The sequence below is a fragment of the Pinus tabuliformis genome, chromosome 4_1, assembly GCF_031772625.1.
Source record: "Pinus tabuliformis cultivar Carrire ecotype Pingquan chromosome 4_1, CPIR1, whole genome shotgun sequence".
Lineage (NCBI taxonomy): Eukaryota > Viridiplantae > Streptophyta > Pinopsida > Pinales > Pinaceae > Pinus > Pinus tabuliformis.
Window position 1 is genome coordinate 778,176,497 of NC_142303.1, and position 19,108 is coordinate 778,195,604.

Below are 19,108 nucleotides of genomic sequence, written 5' to 3' on the forward strand. Positions count from 1 at the left end.
TGAATTCTAGACAAGAAATCAACTATTGTGTTTTGTTTCCGTAGTCTGTCTAACACAGTAATATTGAATTCCTATAAAAGTAGGAGCCACCTTGTAACTCTGCCATTAGTAACATGTTTGTTCATTAGATATCTAATTGCAAAATGATCAGTATGAATAAAAGTTTCATAGCCTGTTATATAATGTCTGAAGTTATTAATTCCATGAAAAACAGCTAAGAACTCTTTTTCAGTCACAGTATAATTCAACTCAGTGGGAGTCAAATTTTTATTGGTATAGTAAATGGCATAAGGAACCAAGTCTTTTTGTCCCAACACAGCTCCTAGAGTTGTATCTAAAGCATCTGTAGAAATATGGAAAGAAAGTTTTCAATCTGGTCCTCTCAAGATAGGGGCTTCAGATATTCTTGTTTTCAAAGCTTCAAATGTTGATTGGCAATCAGGACTCCATTTGAATTCAAAGTCTTTTGTAAGCAGTTTGAAGAGTGGAGATGCTATTTTGGTACATTTTTCTATAAATCTTGTATAATATCCAGTAAATCCTAGAAAACTTCTAACATATTTTTGACAATTTGGAATAGGTAACTTGGAGATGACTTCAACCTTTGATTTATCAACTTTAATCCCATCCCCTGAAATATGATTTCCTTAAACAATAGCTTCAGTAAACATCATAAAGCATTTTTCATGGCTTAATGAAAGGTTCGTTTCTTTACATCTTATAAGTACTTTTTCCAAATTTTCTAATGCCTCTTCAAATATATTACCATAAACTGTAAAATCATCCATAAATACCTCTACACAATCATGGATTAGATCAGAAAAAATCCTAGTATTGCTCTTTGGAATGTTGTTGGTGCATTGCATAATCCAAAAGGAAGCACTCGGTAAGAAAAAGTTCCCCATGGACAAGTGAATGTGGTTTTATCCTGATCTTCAAGTGCTACCTGAAGCTGATTATAGCCACTAAAACCATCCAGAAATGAAAAGTACTTTTTGGCTGCTAATGTATCTAATACTTGATTGATAAAGGACAAAGGAAAGTGATCCTTCAAAGTTTCTTTATTCAATTCCCTGTAATCAATGCACACCCTGCATTTACCATTCTTTTTGGGTACTATAACCAAGGGAGAAACCCATCGGCTATCTGAAATTGGGTAAATGAAGTTCACATTGAGTAATTTCTTGAGCTCTTCTTTCACAATCTCCCTAAGATTTGGATTCATCCTTCTCTGAGGTTGTCTGATTAGTCTATTTTTTCCCTCAATATAGATATCATGGATGCAAGTCTTGGGGTCAATACCTTTCACATCAGTATACTCCCATGCAAATGCAGCGGAATGTTTTTGCAAGTTTTTGGTTAGCTCTTCCTGATGTAACTTTTCCAAATTTTTGTTGATATTCAATGTTTTGTTTGGAAAAATTTCAACTGTAGAACTGCCAAACTCTTCCATAGAGTAAAGAGACATTTGCCTTGATAACAAATATTCAATATCAGAATCTAACTGAATTGTGTGTGGTCATATTTTGAAGATATTTCAAAATTTTCTAATGTATTCAAAATTTGACTATCTTCACTAACTTCGGAGAGAGTAAAGACAGGTTGTATAGTATCTTCATCATCGACCCATTCATTGTCTCCTACTTCTGTAATTGCTTTTGCCGAAGGATACAAATTGAATTTCTTTGTTGAAATACGATCAGAAATGTACATGTCCCCAGATCTACAACTAATGAAAGTATCAGTTGTGGCTAGCCAAGGTCTTCCTAAGATGAGTGGGTGCCCTCCTAGATTACTCTTTGGAGACAAAATCATGAAATCTACTGGATATTCCCAAGAATCTAAGGAGACCAAAATATCTTCTAGTACATCGTCTAGCTTGATTACTGATCTATCCAAGTTGCAGTAAGGTAGGTGTAAAAAGAAGATTAGGAAGTTTAAGCTGTTCCATAGTCTGTCTACTCATAATGTTTATAGCAGCCCCTAAGTCAATCAATGTCTTTGGAATTTCTATCCCATTTATGTGTGTCTTGACAACTGGACTACTTGGATCCACATATTTTTGCATGGTAATCTTTCCCATCATGATATTTGCTATTTTTCCTACCAGGTGGATTCTTTTTGTGTCCGTTGGTTTCCTACCTGGTCTTTTAAAACTCAACTCCTTTATTGTTTTTGCTAGAATAGGAATCTCTCTAATGGCTTGTAGCAAGGGAATCTTGATATAGACATTCTTTAATTCATCTAGGAAATTATAGTCAGGGAACAAGATTTGTTTTTCCACCCCTTTGTCAATTTGTAATCTTTCAAGAAAAGGAGGTGTGGATGTAGATACAGGTTGCTCAACTATAGGAGTTGTGGGGGTTGACTCTTTTTGTTTTTCTTTTTGAATGATTTGTAACTGAAGGAATGCTTCCTCAGAACCTTTATTGACTTTTATAGAATCCTCCCCAGAGGCATCCTTTTCTTGAACATCTATGGAAGGTTTTTCCTTTTCTAAAATTCTACCAGATCTAAGTTGAACATCATTAGGATCTAGAGGAACAATCATATAGGAAGGAAATTGTTGTCCTTCTACCATGTAAGCATTCTAAGGGGTTTTGTTGTTGGGATTTGGTAATTGCTGGGCTGGTAGTTGATTTGGCTTTTGCTGAAATGGAAGCAAGAGTTGAGGATTTTGATTTTGTTGAGAAGGTTGTTGTTGTGGAAATGGAAATGAAAGTTGTGGGCTTTGATTTGAAAGTTGTGGATTTTGTTGTTGATTTTGAAAATATGGAGGATATTTATAAAATTGAGCAAATATCCCATAAGGATTTTGTACCCCTTGTGTCCATGATTGAGATTGATACAGATTTTGAGGTTGGGGCCAAGGTTGTTGCCAGGAATTCCAATTTGGTGGGAGCTGAAAATTCATAGGATTGTTAAATCCTTGATTTTATTGCCCTTGCCAAGGTCTTCTTGAAACAAAACAAAGGGATTCTACTGAATTTGGATCTTCCTGAAAGACAGCTTTGAGCCTAGGGATTGAAGGACAATCCTTGGTCTCATGACTCTTTGAGCAAATCATACATGTTTCTATAACTTTTTCATCCAAGGGGAATTCCCTTAGAGCATGTTTCTTTCTATATTTTTGGCAAAAGATGGCTAAGGAATCAACTTATGTTTTCTGCTTGTTTTGAATTTTATGGGTGTGTAGTTGTTCACTAAGGCTCCCTAGAATGTCAGTTTTGAAATCATCAAGCATATTTCCAATCTCTACCCTACTTACTGATCCAGTTGCAGATTTGTTTTCTCTAATAAGAGAAGGATCTCTAGGCCACTTTCTAGTTTTAGATTTTCCCTTTGAGAGATGGACACATAGTTCTGCTATGTCATGTAGTGGAAGTTGAGAAATGTCTCCCTTCCCCATCATGTTTAAAATATCTATCCATTCATCTCTAATGGCGTTCAATAAATGGGCTTTCAAAGTTTCCTCATCTAAATTCTTCATTTTTTCTCTCTTTAAGTCATATTGAAATCTTTCAAGTAGATCCTCCAAGTTCTCATCTTCTTTTTGCATCATTTTGAATACCTCATCCTTATGATTAGTGGGCATACAATAATCTAGATATCTATCCAAAAATGTTTACTTCATATCATTCCAAGTTCTAATAGATTGAGTGACTAATCCCATGAACCATTTTAGAGCAGCTCCTTTCAATGTTGAAGGAAATAGTTTGAGTTTTTGGTAGTCTTCCATATAGTCATAGGTTCGGCACAAGACTTCAAACTCAAATAGAAATGTTTCAGGATCCTCATTTCACAACCCATAAAAGTTTGGGAGGACAGATGGTCAAATGTTTTTCATTGTTGTATGGGTTTCTTCATCGACTATAGGGAATCCAAATGAGTTAACTCCTTCCCTGTTTCCCCCATTATTACCTCTACCTCCTCCATTGTTACCTCCATTGTTTCCTCTACCACCACCTCCATTATTTCCTCTACCTCCAGCTCTACCCCCTCCTCAAAATAGTGAAAATTCTCCATCTAGTACTTCTTCTACCATGATCGTTTCTTCAAGGTCTTCCAGTTCTTCTATTATTGGCTGATGAGAGAGATTCTCCTCCTCCCCTTCTTCTCTAGGTGATTCTACTTCTTCTATTGCAATATGTTCCTCTATAGAGGTGAAGAAGGGTTCTTCTCCTAGATCAGATTTAGTAGATAGTGTGGGAGAATCTTCTAATTTAGTTGCTACCCCTTGAATTCTAGGAATCCTAAGGTTGGGAGTATGAGTCTAGGATGGAGGTGTATCTTGTCTATGCCTTGAAGTAGTTGGAGTTGTAAAAATCAAACTTTTGCCCCTAGCTAGAAACCTTCCCCTAGAATCTGTTGCTCTATGCATGTCATTTTTTTTTATTTTTCAATGATTTTTTTTTAGTTGGGCTAATAATCCATTTTTCTGATCTTCCAGATCACACTAGGTGCAAGAAGAGAGCATACTCAAGAAATTATTTAACTAATAACTCTCTTTTCTAATCCTCCATATCACACTAGGTGCAAGAGGAGAGGATACTTCAAGAAATTGTCCAATTTTCCCTATTTTTTTTATGTAAGAGATAGGCTACCTAGTTACACTTCCCCGAAAACGGTGCCAAAAATGTTTAGTCAATTTAGTATGTCCTAAATTGCTACATTAATTATCAATCTGGGAGTCGTAAACTGATGAAGTGTGGCGCACTGTATGTGCAAGACAACCTATTTCTTACTTTTATTGTTTTCAGTTTTTATCTTGTTTTTGGTGTTTTGTTCTTGTTGGTCTCCTAAAATGTCTAATGCAAATGGAAATCCTATCCTCAGGTCTTAAGAATACTTTTAGAGGGCAAGTATGGATATAGATTTTAAGACAAGGTTTATGTCTCCTACGGTAATTTCCAAAACTTAGCACTTCAAAAGATCTCAAAACATTCTATTGATAAAATCAGTACTTGAACAAAAGTGTAAATATGCAGCTACTTAAATCAAGCAAAAGACGAAGTACTGATCATGAATTACTGTCTCTGCTACCCATCTAATTATAGAAATAAAATCTAAACTACTACACTCAAAACCAAAAAGTACAGACTAATGAAAGAAAAATCAAATTACTTCACTTATAATCCGATAGCTCTCCAATTAATTTCTAGGGTTAAGCCATGGCACTAGAGATAACGTCAAATAACATGAATAATTGATATCTAAATTACCTACTTGCAGATTAATGAAAGAAAAATCAAATTACTTCACTTATAATCCGATAGCTCGCCAATTGACTTCTCGGGTTAAGCCATGGCACCGAAGATAACATCAAATAACATGAAGAATTGATATCTAAATTATCTACTTGAAGATTAATGAAAGAAAATTCAAATTACTTCACTTATAATCCAATAGCTCACCAATTAACTTCTCGGGTTAAGCCATGGCACCAGAGATAACATCAAATAACATGAAGAACTTGATATCTAAACTAGCTAATAGTAGCAAACAAATCTCACTAAAATCAAAGCATAACAACTAGAATTTAAAAGCTAAAAGTTCAGTAGAGAAGAAAATATCATATCATTACTTGATGCAAAAATTATATTAAAAAGCTTAAGCACAACCTATCCTAAAAGGCACTGATCAGTGTTAGTGAAAAATATAACAATGCTGCAAAATCATGTACAGGAATAAAATGATTAATACCATAAACAAATTATGAGAAATATACACTGGAAATAAGATAAAATGCGCATAAAAACTTTACAAAAACAAAAACAAAAACCTCAGCCAGTAGGGGCCCTCTACACAACCTTTGGTTAACACGTTGTCACCTCAAAACCACACTTTAAACAGTCATAAGAAAACAAAGGTTCTATATTGCAAAACTGAGGATATGTCTTCTTGTTACAACAACAAAACTAAAGCTAAAACAATAGCATCAAGCCTAATATCTGTACTAGCTACTTACGTTGCAAATGCTTTATTTACATAGGAAAATAGATAACTGTCTTTTGGAGAGAAATCTTCAGCAGAGGACACGTAAACAGGACATAACCTGTAAGTTCAACCTCTTGGTTGCCATAAACATTAAATCTACAAAAGGTGGGTGTTTGCTTTGCGTCATGGAAATGGCATGTAGCTGTCAAAAGTGGATCCATGAACTCAGGAACGGTCTCGGACTTTTCACGTGCTGAAACAGAGACCTAATTGATGTAGGACTCTTTGTTTGACTATCCTTTGACCAATGCCTTTCTTCACAAATTCAGCTGAACAGATAGGACCCCTTCCATGTGTAGATCATTTCTGAGCTACCCACATGCCTCGTTTCACCTGCAGACACCTGTAACATACATATCAATGAAAAGAGCTACAGAATTGCGGGTCAGCTGTGGAAAGTGGCTACATTCTGTCACTTATGAACAAAATATAAATCAAATAGCACACACAAGGATATAGTTATAAAACCGCTTAAATGTACTCCTAGAATCAGTATGTAACAATCTTTGATAGCTTATGAGGCACTGATGTGGGAAAATGGAAGAGAAAAGGTTTAGAAAAGTATGTAGAAGAGAGGTAGTTCTGGGGCTCAACAATTACTGCTTAATTACTTCAGAATATTGTGAATGAATAGAAACATGAATTATATATTATTCATAAAATCCAAATGTCATTACAGCATGATGTATCCTTTAGAATAACACTATATATTAAAATTACAATTGAAGTAAAGAGGAGAAAGGTTGTTCTACTCTATCCGTTTTTCCCCTCTTATAGTCAAATAGGAAAAGAGATAAATGAAATTCCTCAGGATCAGGAGATCCTGAGGAATTTGCAACTAAATACTATTATCAGACAATCATCCATCTTGCATTGATGCTCCTGATTCGCTTCTCAATTTGACTGCACAAGACACACTCTTTTCTCCTTGTTTAGCCTTTTTCGTTCAATAGTTTGAACAACAGCTGTCCCATTCACTAATCTCTGCATAAAAAGCAACGAAAGTTAGTTTTGACAACCAAATCGCATCAAAAGAAGTTTTGTTCACTTTCTATCAAAATTCTATCAAAACCTTATTACATCATGGTGCAAATGCATAAAAACGAGGAAAAAGATAGTGTAATCAAGAGTAAATTTATACCTGTTGCATGACCCAACATACTCCCTTTCTTACCCTGTTTCATGTCCTCATGAAAATAAGTAGTTATTATGTAATGTAGTTAAAGAGTAAGCAGGAAAGACCTTTTCTTTATACAACCTAAAACCGTGCTTTTGTATTAAATTTTCAAAGGTTATCCCTTCATGACCTTCAGGAAACTTGTAATCAGATTGGTATCCTTTAGGAGGGTACCGAATAATTGGGCTCTTAAATCGACATCCTAGACAATATGGTCCTTCCCTCAAGATAATATTACTGTATGTGACAAAATAGCCCGCGGCGGCTTTAAAATTCCTGTAGCCAAGTGGTTCTCTATTCTGGACACTATTGGTAGAGGCCATCCATCTCTGTTTGGATGCAAGTAAGGAACCTTCTTGTATGGATAAGAAATATGTCATTCCTGCTTGCACAATTTCTTTATGTATAGGCCCTAGAGTCTTAATTACTCCCTACTGTTTCATGAGCCTCCTGTTTTTAACAAAAAGATGCAATGGTTGAGTAGGCTCACCCCTTACCCACAAATCCAGTCCATGTTCTTTCCTTTGAGATATGTTATAATCCCTGGACCACTTGAGTTGGTTCACTGCAAAGGAAATGAAGGCCTCGAGTTGAATGTCCCCAACGAACAGGCTAGGATTATTATCCACCTCCCCTTCTAGTAAAAAATTGTGCAAATAAATTTCACAGAGAAGGTATTGGACTTTTATCCCATGCTCCTTACATCATTTTATTCATCAGTTGTCTTCCATTCAACTCACTTGCCAGCCTTAACAGCTTTAATTTTCAACAGTAAATATCTTTCCAATAAAAATAGAGCATAATTTGTAGCAAGAGACCTGCAAGATAAGACATCAGAATATAAAGAGAAAATAGCATCGATCTAACCCACGACCTTATCTAGCTTGGATTTTACTTTCCTCTGCTTTTCTTCCTCCTGCCTGAACTTATCAAAAGTTTCACTCTCAATTATGGTCAAGTCATTGAATTGCTTTTGCAGCTCCTAATACTTTTGCAGAGGAACCGTCTCCTTCTTACATTGCGCTAAAGCAAGCTGGGCCTGTACCAACTCCTCCTGTAACTCTAGAAGAATAGGATCACTGCTTGATGGAGCGTCATTGAAAATTTCCTCTATCTAGGTGCTTTTATTGTGAGAGGATAATTCCTTTGTCTGAATAGCCATATCTATCAAATCTATGTGAGGGCTTGTTTGTGTGGCGACCATCTGAGTAGAAATAGATTCGGTCTGGGTTCCTATTGCCTTACCTTAACATACTTCTATTTGTGTGGCCACAGTGGCTAACTCAGGAGTAGTTCTCTGAACTTTCCTATTTGCAGTTTCTTTTAATTTCCGATGTAGCCGCTTAACTGTCTTCTGAAGCTTATGGTATTTCTTTTTCAACTTCCTTAACTTTATTTCGGCTACCCGCTTCTTCTGAGAAGCGTCCTCTGTAGGAACAGGTTTATCAATAGGATTTGTATCTAAGGGTTCTTAGTGCTCATCTTGGCTATGTTCCACTATAACTGTGTCACCTGACTGGTTATCAGATTCATGAATTATTTCTGTATGCACTTCCTTTTCCCAGTCTGCAGCTTCTAAGGAAGGCAAAATTTACGTGTAACCAGAATCTTATGAGGATTGAACTTTGTTCAAGTTCTGGTCAAGTGATCCTCTAGGTTTCATATATGCATTCAAATTTTCAAGTATCTGGGCAATCCCTTCCTCAAATTCCTGCAAGAAATCATCTCGGGGGCTCATAGGTGGTGTTTGAGAAGGCACTGCTTCATTTTCTGGGTCAGAATCATGTTCTTCCTCCTGTTCTAGTTTAGAATTAGGTTCTTCCTCCTGTTCTGGTTCAGAATTAGGTTCTTCCTCCTGTTTCGGTTCAAAATTAGGTTCTTCCTCCTGTTCAGGTTCAGAATTGGGTTCTTCTTCTTTTTCTGGTTCAGAGTCCTGTACAGTAATTGGAATAGATGGCACTTCCGGGAATTCGGCATTATCCTTAGGATCTACAAAAGTCCTCTAAACTGGGTTTGGCCTCACAAAAAATCTAAGCTTATGAGGTCCCATTACTGTATGAGCACATCTTTTCCTCTTCGGAACAGGATTCTGCTGTCCACTTTCCAAGGTTGCGGAATTTTGGACTACAAGGTCTGGCCTAATCTCTAGTGGTGCTATAAAATTATCCCAAGTTAAATTTTGTTGAGCAAGATTGTGACTAACAATCAGTCTGATCAAACCATGATGACTGATTATAGTATCAGGATGTTTCTCCTGTCTTACTCTATTAGTTGTATCATTCAATACCGAATTTAAGAAAAATGGCAAATTGACAGTAAGCTTTTGCTTTAAAACGGCTAAGAGTTTAAGTTTTCATGGTTTTACCACTTCCCGTCAACCATCATAGGTAATGTACTTCTGGACGACACTTTCCAATTTGCATCATGGTTCTTCCAAAGAGGACGGCTGAATGCCCTTGCCTTTTAAAGTTAGTTCTTCACCTGTGTCTTTGAAAATCTCCACCGCATCATGCGACATTACGTGCTTTTTAGACCATACTGCTCCTTTTGTTGATAGCCTGGAAAATTCAGCTATCACAACCTCCGATATTGTTATTCTTACACCTTTTACTGTGGACTTCCCATTCTATAAGTGTTGTAAAAACTCGAGGATGATTTCACTGCTTGGGGCCTGAAGCCTAGTGAAATATGACATCCGTCCTGCTTTCACTAGAATTTCTCTGGCTCTGTCAGAAATTTCCAACACTGAGGGTTCTCAGTGAATTGACTTTCCACCCATAATGCTCGAATCTTCCAATATTCACCCTACAATTTTCAAATATTAACACAACAAGAAAAATGTAGCAGAGAACAACAATTGCTTTGGTAAAATGGAACAACAAGTAGACGTAACAACTAAATTCCATAATGTCAAGCAGAATTTCCATGATAATTAATAATATTAATTCTTAGACTATCATACTACCACATGTCATTTGATCATGGGATATCATAGCAACATATCAAGTCCAATAAGCGGAATAAATATAGTGCATGCAAAGGTATAATGGGAATCCTCCCCCTCCTTAAAAAGAGAGGTCACCTACGACCGAGTAGATAGGGAAAGGGTTGTTCTGACGGCAAGGCAAGGGAATGAATAGTATGACATTGAATGAAACAGAGTACGCATATAAATGATAGGATGGCAAGAGGTATGGTTATAATGAGAGCGGAGTGTGTAAAGATAGTTATGAATAAGAGATAGGATGCTTTGGATTGATGATAAGTTATGCGAGAAATAAAAGGACAACAATATGCCAAAAAGATGCTCTGCTGATGGTATTCTAGCTGAGAATGATATGATTGATTGAAAAGAAGTATCTCATGCATAAAGGTTTGAAACAAGGAAAAATTAAGGTAATAATTTCTCTGATAAAAGGAAAGAATAAGAAGAGGGTATCATATCAATACTTGATGATAAGATATAACTTCAATAATATAAGCAGAGCCTCCCCTACCAGCAGGCATCCATAGCCTCGACAGGGTTTCTTTTTAACAGATATGAGCTACGATCGTCAATTTATAAATGGAGAGTTCTAGTGTTGTTCTACAGAAGAGATCAATGTGCTGGCGTGGTAACCAAATAACCACACTGCCATTCACTAGGATGTAGCAAAAGTGATCAAGCCGGCTCATGATGAGGCCTCCTATTCCAAGGATATTTTTTCTATCCAATGGATCATAACCCTAGTGTGGTGGTGTTAATGGGAATGTCACTTTGCTACAACCTTATGAACATGGTAGGCTAGCTCGTAATGAGACCCCCTATCCTCCATCTGAAGACAATTTTTTTTTGTTATTACACATTTTTATGATAAATAGAGGGAGGCTCAATACTCCTTAAGAGTAGGGATGGTGGAAGAAGTTGAACATGTCAATAGAAAAGGTATACCCATAGTCTTATTTGTTATAGATAGAGAAGATTATAACTAGGAAGGGTGGAACCAGCATGGTATTAAGATGATCAATTAATATCATGTACAATAGAAAACGATGCAGTAAAGTAGTATATAAATAGCTGTGTCCCTTTTCTTGAAAACATTCTATCATCAAGAAGCTATCACATTAAATATCATAACGTTAATGGTATTAACTCCCTTCAATAGAATCCATAAATTCTTGTCCTCATAAAAGTAGTGTACTTCATGCCATGAAAAGAAAATAAAATGAAAAGCAAAAGAAAAATGGAGCTGAGATAAGTGAAGAGCAGTCACACAAAAGAAACAAATTTCTCTTCAATTGGGTAGAACAATGGTTGTTCAAAAGATTGAACAACAACTGTTCAGTTAAACGAACAACAAAACAATGCAAAAAAGAAAATAAGTGATGTTCAATAGATTGAACAACAACTGTTCAATTAAATGAACAACAAAACCACACAAAAAGAAGTGTTGTTCAATAGATTGAATAGCAGCTATTCAATTAAATGAATAGCAAAACCACACAAAAAGAAAAGAAGTATGTTTAATAGATTGAACAAAAAAAAACTGAAAAGAAAGAAAGTGTTGTTCAATTGGATTGAACAACGGCTATTCAATAGATGGAACAACAGTTGTTCAATAGATTGAACATCAGCTGTTGAATTAAATGAATAGCAAAACAACGCAAAAAAGAAAAGAAGTGTTGTTCAATAGATTGAACAGCAGTTGTTCAATAGACTGAATAACAGTTTTTCAATAGATTGAATCATCAGTTGTTCAATTAAATGAACAACAAAACAATGAAAAGAAGGAAAGTGTTGTTCAATATATTGAACAACAAAACAACTAAAAGAAAGAAAATGTTGTTCAATTTGATTGAACAACGACTATTCAATAGATTGAACAGCAGTTGTTCAATTAACTGAACAACAAAACAAGTAGAGAAAAAGAAAAAGAAAAAAAATCAAGTCAACAATCAAATTTACATATTTTTATAGAGAAGACATAAAATTTATAAAGATGAAGTTGCCGAAGGATTGCCTTCTGCAGCTAAAACTTACATGGTGGGGTCCTCACATATCTAGTGATAGAAAGATTATCTAGTAAGAGGTTTTTGGTAGAGGCGCACCCGATGCCTGTTCGCTTTAAAAGAAGAACCAAACCCATCAATGGTGGCTAGTGTAAGAGTGCCATTTTCGTGTACTTGCATTATTTCATAGGGGCCTAACCACCTAGTCTACAGTTTGCCAGGGAAGTCTTGAAACCTCGAGTCATAAAGAAATGCCCAGTCACCCTCATGAAATGTATTTTTCTTAATCAGGGCATCATTCCATTTGGCTCTTTTCTGTTGAATAAGTGTCGTATGATGTAGAGCCAGTAGCCGAATTTCATCTAATTCATTCCTTTGCTGTAACCTATTAACCTGGGCTTCAATTAAATCCAGTCCCACTTCCTGGGTTGTCCTTAGTGTTTGTAATTCAAATTCTATGGGAAAAATGGGTTCCTTACCAAATACCAAGTGATACCGAGAGTATCCAGTAGTGTTTCTCCAGGTTGTGCGATACGCCCACAAGGCCTCTAGCAGTCGAGCAGTCCAGTCTCGTCGATGTGATGAGACTATCTTTGTTAGAATAGCTTTGATAACTTTGTTGGTGCTCTCCACCTGCCCGTTCACCTGCGGGTGATACGAAGAAGTCATTCTGTGTGTGATGTGATGATTTTTCAGTGTAGTAGTAATATTGTGACCCATGAACTGTGGCCCCCCATCAATAATTACTTCTCTGGGTAAGCCATACCGCACAAAAATTTTGAAAAGAAAATTAATAACAGTTTCCTATGTTGCTCTTGGTAACACTACTGCTTCCACCCACTTAGTTATGTAATCTATTGCAACCAATATATACGATTTCTGTTTGGATGGTGGTTTGAATGACCCAACGAAATCTAATGCCCAATGCTCAAAGGGTTCTATCACCAGTTGTGGATGTAGGGGAATTTCATCAGATCGGTGAGGGCGGCCCACCATTTGGTAACTATCACATGCCTGGACAAATTTCTTAGCATCTTTAGAAATAGTGGGCTAGTAGTAGCCCATCTGTAAAATTTTATGTGCAGTTTTGCGATCTTCAAAATGTCCATCGCAAGGTCCATCATGGCAGGCTTTTAAGATGTCATAAATTTCATCCTCCCTGATGCACCTGCGGATGTGCATATCAGCTCTTGTGTGGAAAAGGTATCCTCCAATCCAAGAGAAACGAGTGCTACGCTGCACAATCAATTTCATTTTTCTAGGTGTCAGATGTTTGGGAAATTTTCCCACTGCTAAGTAATTCACCACATCTGCATACCATGGCGTTTTAATAGCCACAACAAAGAAATGTTCATCCAAGAATCGATCCTCTACTGCCACTGTATTGTCTATTCTTGGCACTCGGGAGAGGAAGTCTGCCACAAGGTTCCCCTTCCCTAGTCGATCCCTTATAGTTATGTCAAATTCTTGCAAAAGTAGTAACCAACGAGTAACTCTTCCATTTGTAATTTGTTTATTAGCTAAATACTTAATGGAAAATTGATCAGTATATAGAAATATAGTGTATCCAATTATATAGTGTCTAAATTTGTTGATAGCATAAATAACAACTAGAAACTCTTTTTCTATTAGTGTGTAATTCAACTCAGAAGGAGTTAGATTTTTTCTGATGTAATATATAGTGTAAGGTTTCTTTTCTTCTTCTTGGCCAAGAATAGCTCCAATGGCTGTGTCTGATGCATTTGATGAAATCTAAAAAGGTATATCCCAATTCGGGCCTCATAATACTCGTGCTATCAATACTAACCATTTCATAATTTAGAGAGAATTTTTCGACAAAAATCACAAGGAATATCATTTGTCGACGCGTTTCGAACCAACCAGTGTGGTTCATCGTCAGGACGATGAACCACACTGGTTGGTTCGAAACGCGTCGACAAATGATATTCCTTGTGATTTTTGCCGAAAAATTCTCTCTAAATTGATATGGATCACAAAAGCCTGAACTCATTTCATAATTGTTAAGGCAGTGTCACATTTATCAGTCCATATAAAATCAACATCTTCTATCAAGGCATATAAAGGTGCATCAATTTACAAGAAGATCTTTAGAAATCTACGATAATATCCAGCAAATACCAAAAAACTACGTGCCTCTGTTTGAGTGCAGGGAGTAGCTAATAAGAGGATTACCTGTATCTTTGTTGGAACTACTTGAATTCCATCAGCTGAAATGTAACGACCCAGGATCAGGCCCTATGTCATCATCATATGACACCTCTCATGACTTAAACATAACCTAGTACCAATACACCGTTCTAGGACTTTCTCCAATGTTTGTAATGCCTGATCAAAGTCATATCCATAAGGTGTGAAATTATCATGTACACCTCCAATACTTCATTTATCAAGTCTGAAAAAATACTGAGTATGGCTCTTTGGAATGTATCAGGTGCATTGCATAATCCGAAAGGCAATACCTTGTAAGAAAATGTTCCCCAGGGGCAGGTGAACATAGTTTTATCCTGGTCTTCAAGGGCAATTTCAATTTGGTTGTAGCCACTGAAGCCATCCAGGAAAGAGAAGAATTTCTTTCCTGCTAGTGTATCTAAGACTTGGTCGATAAATGGAAAGGGAAAATGGTATTTTTGCATTGCTTTGTTGAGTTCTCTGTAGTCAACGCACATCTGTCATTTTCCGTTCTTTTTGGGGACAACTACTAATGGAGAAACCCATTTACTATCAAATATAGAATAAATAAAATTCACATCTAACAGTTTTTGAAGCTCTTCTTTCACAATATCCTTTAAATGAGGATTTAATCTACATTATGGTTGTTGAATGGGTATTGCATCTTTTTCAGTGTAGATGTGGTGCATGCATAACCGAGGGTCAATCCCCTTCACATCTAGGTAGTCCCATGCAAAAGCCCCTTTATATTTCTTAAGGACTTGGATAAGTTTTTGTTGCTGGTCATTACTCAGATTACTGTTAATATTCAGGATTTTCCCTTGCTCGATTTCAATAGGCTTGCTATTATAGACAATGGTTGTTGGTATCGGTTGGTCATTAATGTCTCTCAAGGAATCTTCTTCAATATCATTGTCAAGGACTGCTTCAATCATGTGACATCTCAAATTAGACACTGCAGCAGGGTGATTGATAAAGGTGTTAATGACATCATCTTCTATTTGGTTTTTGAATTCAAGTGCATCTGCCACACTCAATGGTGAACGAATATTTTCTTTTAAATATGATGTTGGTTGTTTCGTAGTTTTTACAATGGTTAGACTTGGCTGAGCAGGAGGGTATAAAGCTAGATTCTTTACATCATTCCCTCTAGTTATGGTCATACTGCCTGTTCAGTCGCCTATATAAGCATCAGCTGTTGCTAGAGAAGGCCTTCCCAGTATTAAGGGATGCCCATCTAGCCGATTTCTGGGGTTAATGATCAAAACATCTACCAGATATTCCCAAGAGTCCATAGAAACCATCACATCTTGTAATGTTCCTTCTGGCCTAATGATTGAACGATCAACTACTTCCAGCAAGGTAGTGGTTGGTTCTAAGGCTGTGGTGCCAAGCACTTCACAAGTTTTCATTGTAAGAATGTTAATGGCTGCCCCTAAGTCAACTAAAGCATTAGGAAAAGAGCAACCATTTATTTGTACTGTGACAATGGGATTTCCCAGGTCTTTATATTTTACAGATGTCTCTTTTCCTAGTAATAAATCAGACAAATTTCTGTCGACATGGACAGTTGGTGTTATTTTTTTTTTTCCTCATAGACTTCTTTACACACAATCTTTTAATGGTTTTAGCATATATCGGAATATCTTGAATGGCGTGGAGGAGGGGTATTTTTATATAGAGATTTTTGAGTTCACCCAGAAGATCAAAGTCAGAATATTCAATTGGTCAAGGTATTATAAATCTTTCTAGGAACGGGGGAGAAGTAATTATAATTTGCTCGGGATCTTTTTACCTGACTATATCTTCTCCCTATTTTATTTGCTGGTCATCTATAGTCGAAGGCTTATCCAGATGCATTTCTTTAACTTCAGGTTGCAATTTTTTTCCCCTTCTGCAGCAATTACGCGTCCAGATCTTAACTTAAGTTCATTACATTCTCTCAACTAAACTTCAGGGTCCAGACTCTCAATAATTTGTACTGACTTGATTAGTCTATTGTTAGGATTTGGGTTGGGTTGAGCTGGGAGCTGCAGTCGTATATTAGGTTGAGGATTTTGCCACAACGTATATGGTGCTAGTAAGGTTGGCTGAGGTAGAGGAACTATCCCCATGGGCTGGTTTGTGGATCGTTTCCAATTTGGTTTCCAGTTTTGATTTTGTAAGGTAGAAGGAGACCATTGAGAGGAATGGGGGGTGTTCTGCCAGAATGGTGAAGGGTAAGAGGAATTTGGCCAATTATTATTTGGATTTGATTGGTTGGGCCATGGTGGCATAGCGAATGCTTGAGCTGGCCAAGTAGAGAAAGGTGGTTGGTTCTACCATGCTGCCCCTCAATACTACTGAGAATTAAATTATGAGGAAGGAAAGAACGAAGAAGGTTCTGTAAGCATACATGTCAGACGTGCTTGCCATTGATAGCGCTTGTTCAACAAATATACTAGTTACACTTCCTCTTCTACTTCCTTGAAAACTTCTTTTAATCTAGGAAGCGATGGGCAACTTTCCATGGCATGATCCTTAGTGCAAATGGTGCATGTTTGTATCATATCTAGTGGACACTTCTCTATGATTGTGTTTGTTTCTACAACATGGACAGAAAATAGCCAGGTTCTATTATGCTTCAGCCTATTTTTTTGGCTTGCATCATCAGGGTCCCCAAGATATCAGTCTTGAAATCTTCCAACAGATTTCCAATTTCAACTCGTGTAATGTTTCCCCCTGAGGCTTTACTGTCTCTGGTGATCGCATCATGTTTGGTTGGTTTCAGCCTTGTTCTGCCTCTGGAACACTTGATGCACAATTGTATAATATTGTCATAATCTTCTTGATAAATATCAGCCTTGCCCATTAAATTTAGTGTTTCTACCCATTGGTCTTTCATACCTCTGATCATCGTAGTTTTAAGAACTTCAGGAGGAAAATTTACATAAGGAGATATTTGCAGATTATATTGAAAACGTTCTACATATTCTTCAAGAGTCTCATTAGTCTTAGCTACCATTTGAAGGATTTCATCCTTTAGTTCTCTAGTTTAGCAATAATCTTTGTATTTTTTTAGAAAGGTTGTTTTCATTTGGTCCCAATCATTGATGATACCTCCACCAAGCCACATAAACCAATGCAGAGCTACCCCCTTCAGAGTAGAGGGGAACAACTTCAGCTTCTGGGGGTCGGTAGTATAATCATACCCCCTGCATAAAACATCGAATTCAAAAAGGAATTCATTAGGATCGTCTGAAGTTAGCCCATGAAAGGTAGGAATATTCTATAATGGAATACCTTTCATGGGAGCATTGACGGATGTATCAACAATAGGGTATTGTAATGTAGAGGTCTGAGGTTGTTGTTGATTATTAGCCATTTGATAAAAAATATGCTAGTATTCTTCAGGGATTTCTGGAGCTGGAGATCTATTCCTGGGGGGGTTAAAAGGGACTTTTAGAATGATTTTAAAAGCACTATCTTGGTCCGGAATACTGGGTGTCCTCTGTTCAACTACTACTTCAGGAGATTTTGGTTATGATGATTTAATCTTTTCACCACTTCCTGTTTCTCCTTCTCCTTCACGGAGGATGCAAGAATTCCCTTCTTATAAAGGGTTAGGTTGTAAGATTTCAATGCTCTAAAAACTATGTTTAGACCCTTTAGTCTTGCTGTGAATCTCAGTGTCAGCTACAGATGGTGATCCTATGGCCTGAAGGGTTACAGTAGGATTTCTTGTAGAAACGCTTCGAGGTCCTACTGATGACTGAGACTCAGATTTCTTGATGATTTCATCAATGAAGGTTGATCATCCAAGGGGCACCGATCCCTTATATTTTTCAAATCTGGGCAAAGGAATTATATCTTTTTGTACTCTTTTCTTCTTAGTCATTCATACAAAAATTCAAACATTTGTTTCTACTTTAATTCCTACACAATTTTGCTAAAAGGCGGGCAAAGGAGAAAGAACTTTACTTACTTGTATGTAGGTTCTTACCTTCTTTTTTTAATACCCAATTCTTTCACAACAAACAAATATCAAACATCTATTTCTACTTCAATCCTTATGTAAGTGTTCTGAAATGCGGGCAAGGGAGCAAGCACTTTACTTGCTCGTACGCAGGTTCCAAACTTCCATTTTTAATACCCAATTCTTTCACAACAAACAATTATCAAACATAAATCATCTTCTATAAAATGGAAACACTCTCCCTGGTGATGGCGCCAAAATTTTGGGCACATATAAGGTGTCTCTTAGAACTCCTAAATGCCTCACATTGATTATTAACTTGGGTAAGTCTTTTTGTTTCAAGAGTGTACACGATATGTGCAAGTGATGAAAATCATTATATCTACAGAGAGGAATGCTTTAAGATATCTTATTAATTTCAATACAAAAGTAAACGGATCAAACCATAAATATCAAGCTTGTAAATTCAAGGAAATTAACCTATTCAAGCACCAAACTCAATCTTAATCAAAACCAAAACTCAATATTAATCAAGAAGTTCTAATTCCAATTACATCAACCGAGTGCATCGTAGCAATAACAGAGCTCTTTCAGCTGAATCTAAACTTCTACATAAAAGTAATACACCTGATCTAACCAATAACACTCTGGCTTTCAATTAACAAGAAATGATTCTTACCTAATAATTAAATCAATCTACGACATAAATAAATGAAGCCAATCAACAGAAATAAGAATTAACGCAATGAATACACAAACTCAACACTAGTGAAAGTAAATCAATCGTAAAGCTATAAAAC

At 36.6% G+C, this 19,108-nt stretch overlaps 1 protein-coding gene across 1 annotated transcript; it reads right to left on the reverse strand.

Annotated features, from left to right (window-relative positions):
- Positions 1-12,370: 12,370 nt before the first annotated feature.
- On the reverse strand, positions 12,371-12,832 carry LOC149178441 (uncharacterized). Its single transcript, XM_089422095.1, has one exon. It carries the CDS (start codon positions 12,830-12,832, stop codon positions 12,371-12,373), a length of 462 nt encoding a protein of 153 aa, XP_089278221.1.
- Between the last annotated feature and the right edge of the window lie 6,276 nt (positions 12,833-19,108).

Excerpts from the sequence above, each read along its gene's own strand:
- LOC149178441 (XM_089422095.1), bottom strand. The coding sequence starts at position 12,832 with ATGACTTCTTCGTATCACCCGCAGGTGAACGGGCAGGTGGAGAGCACC.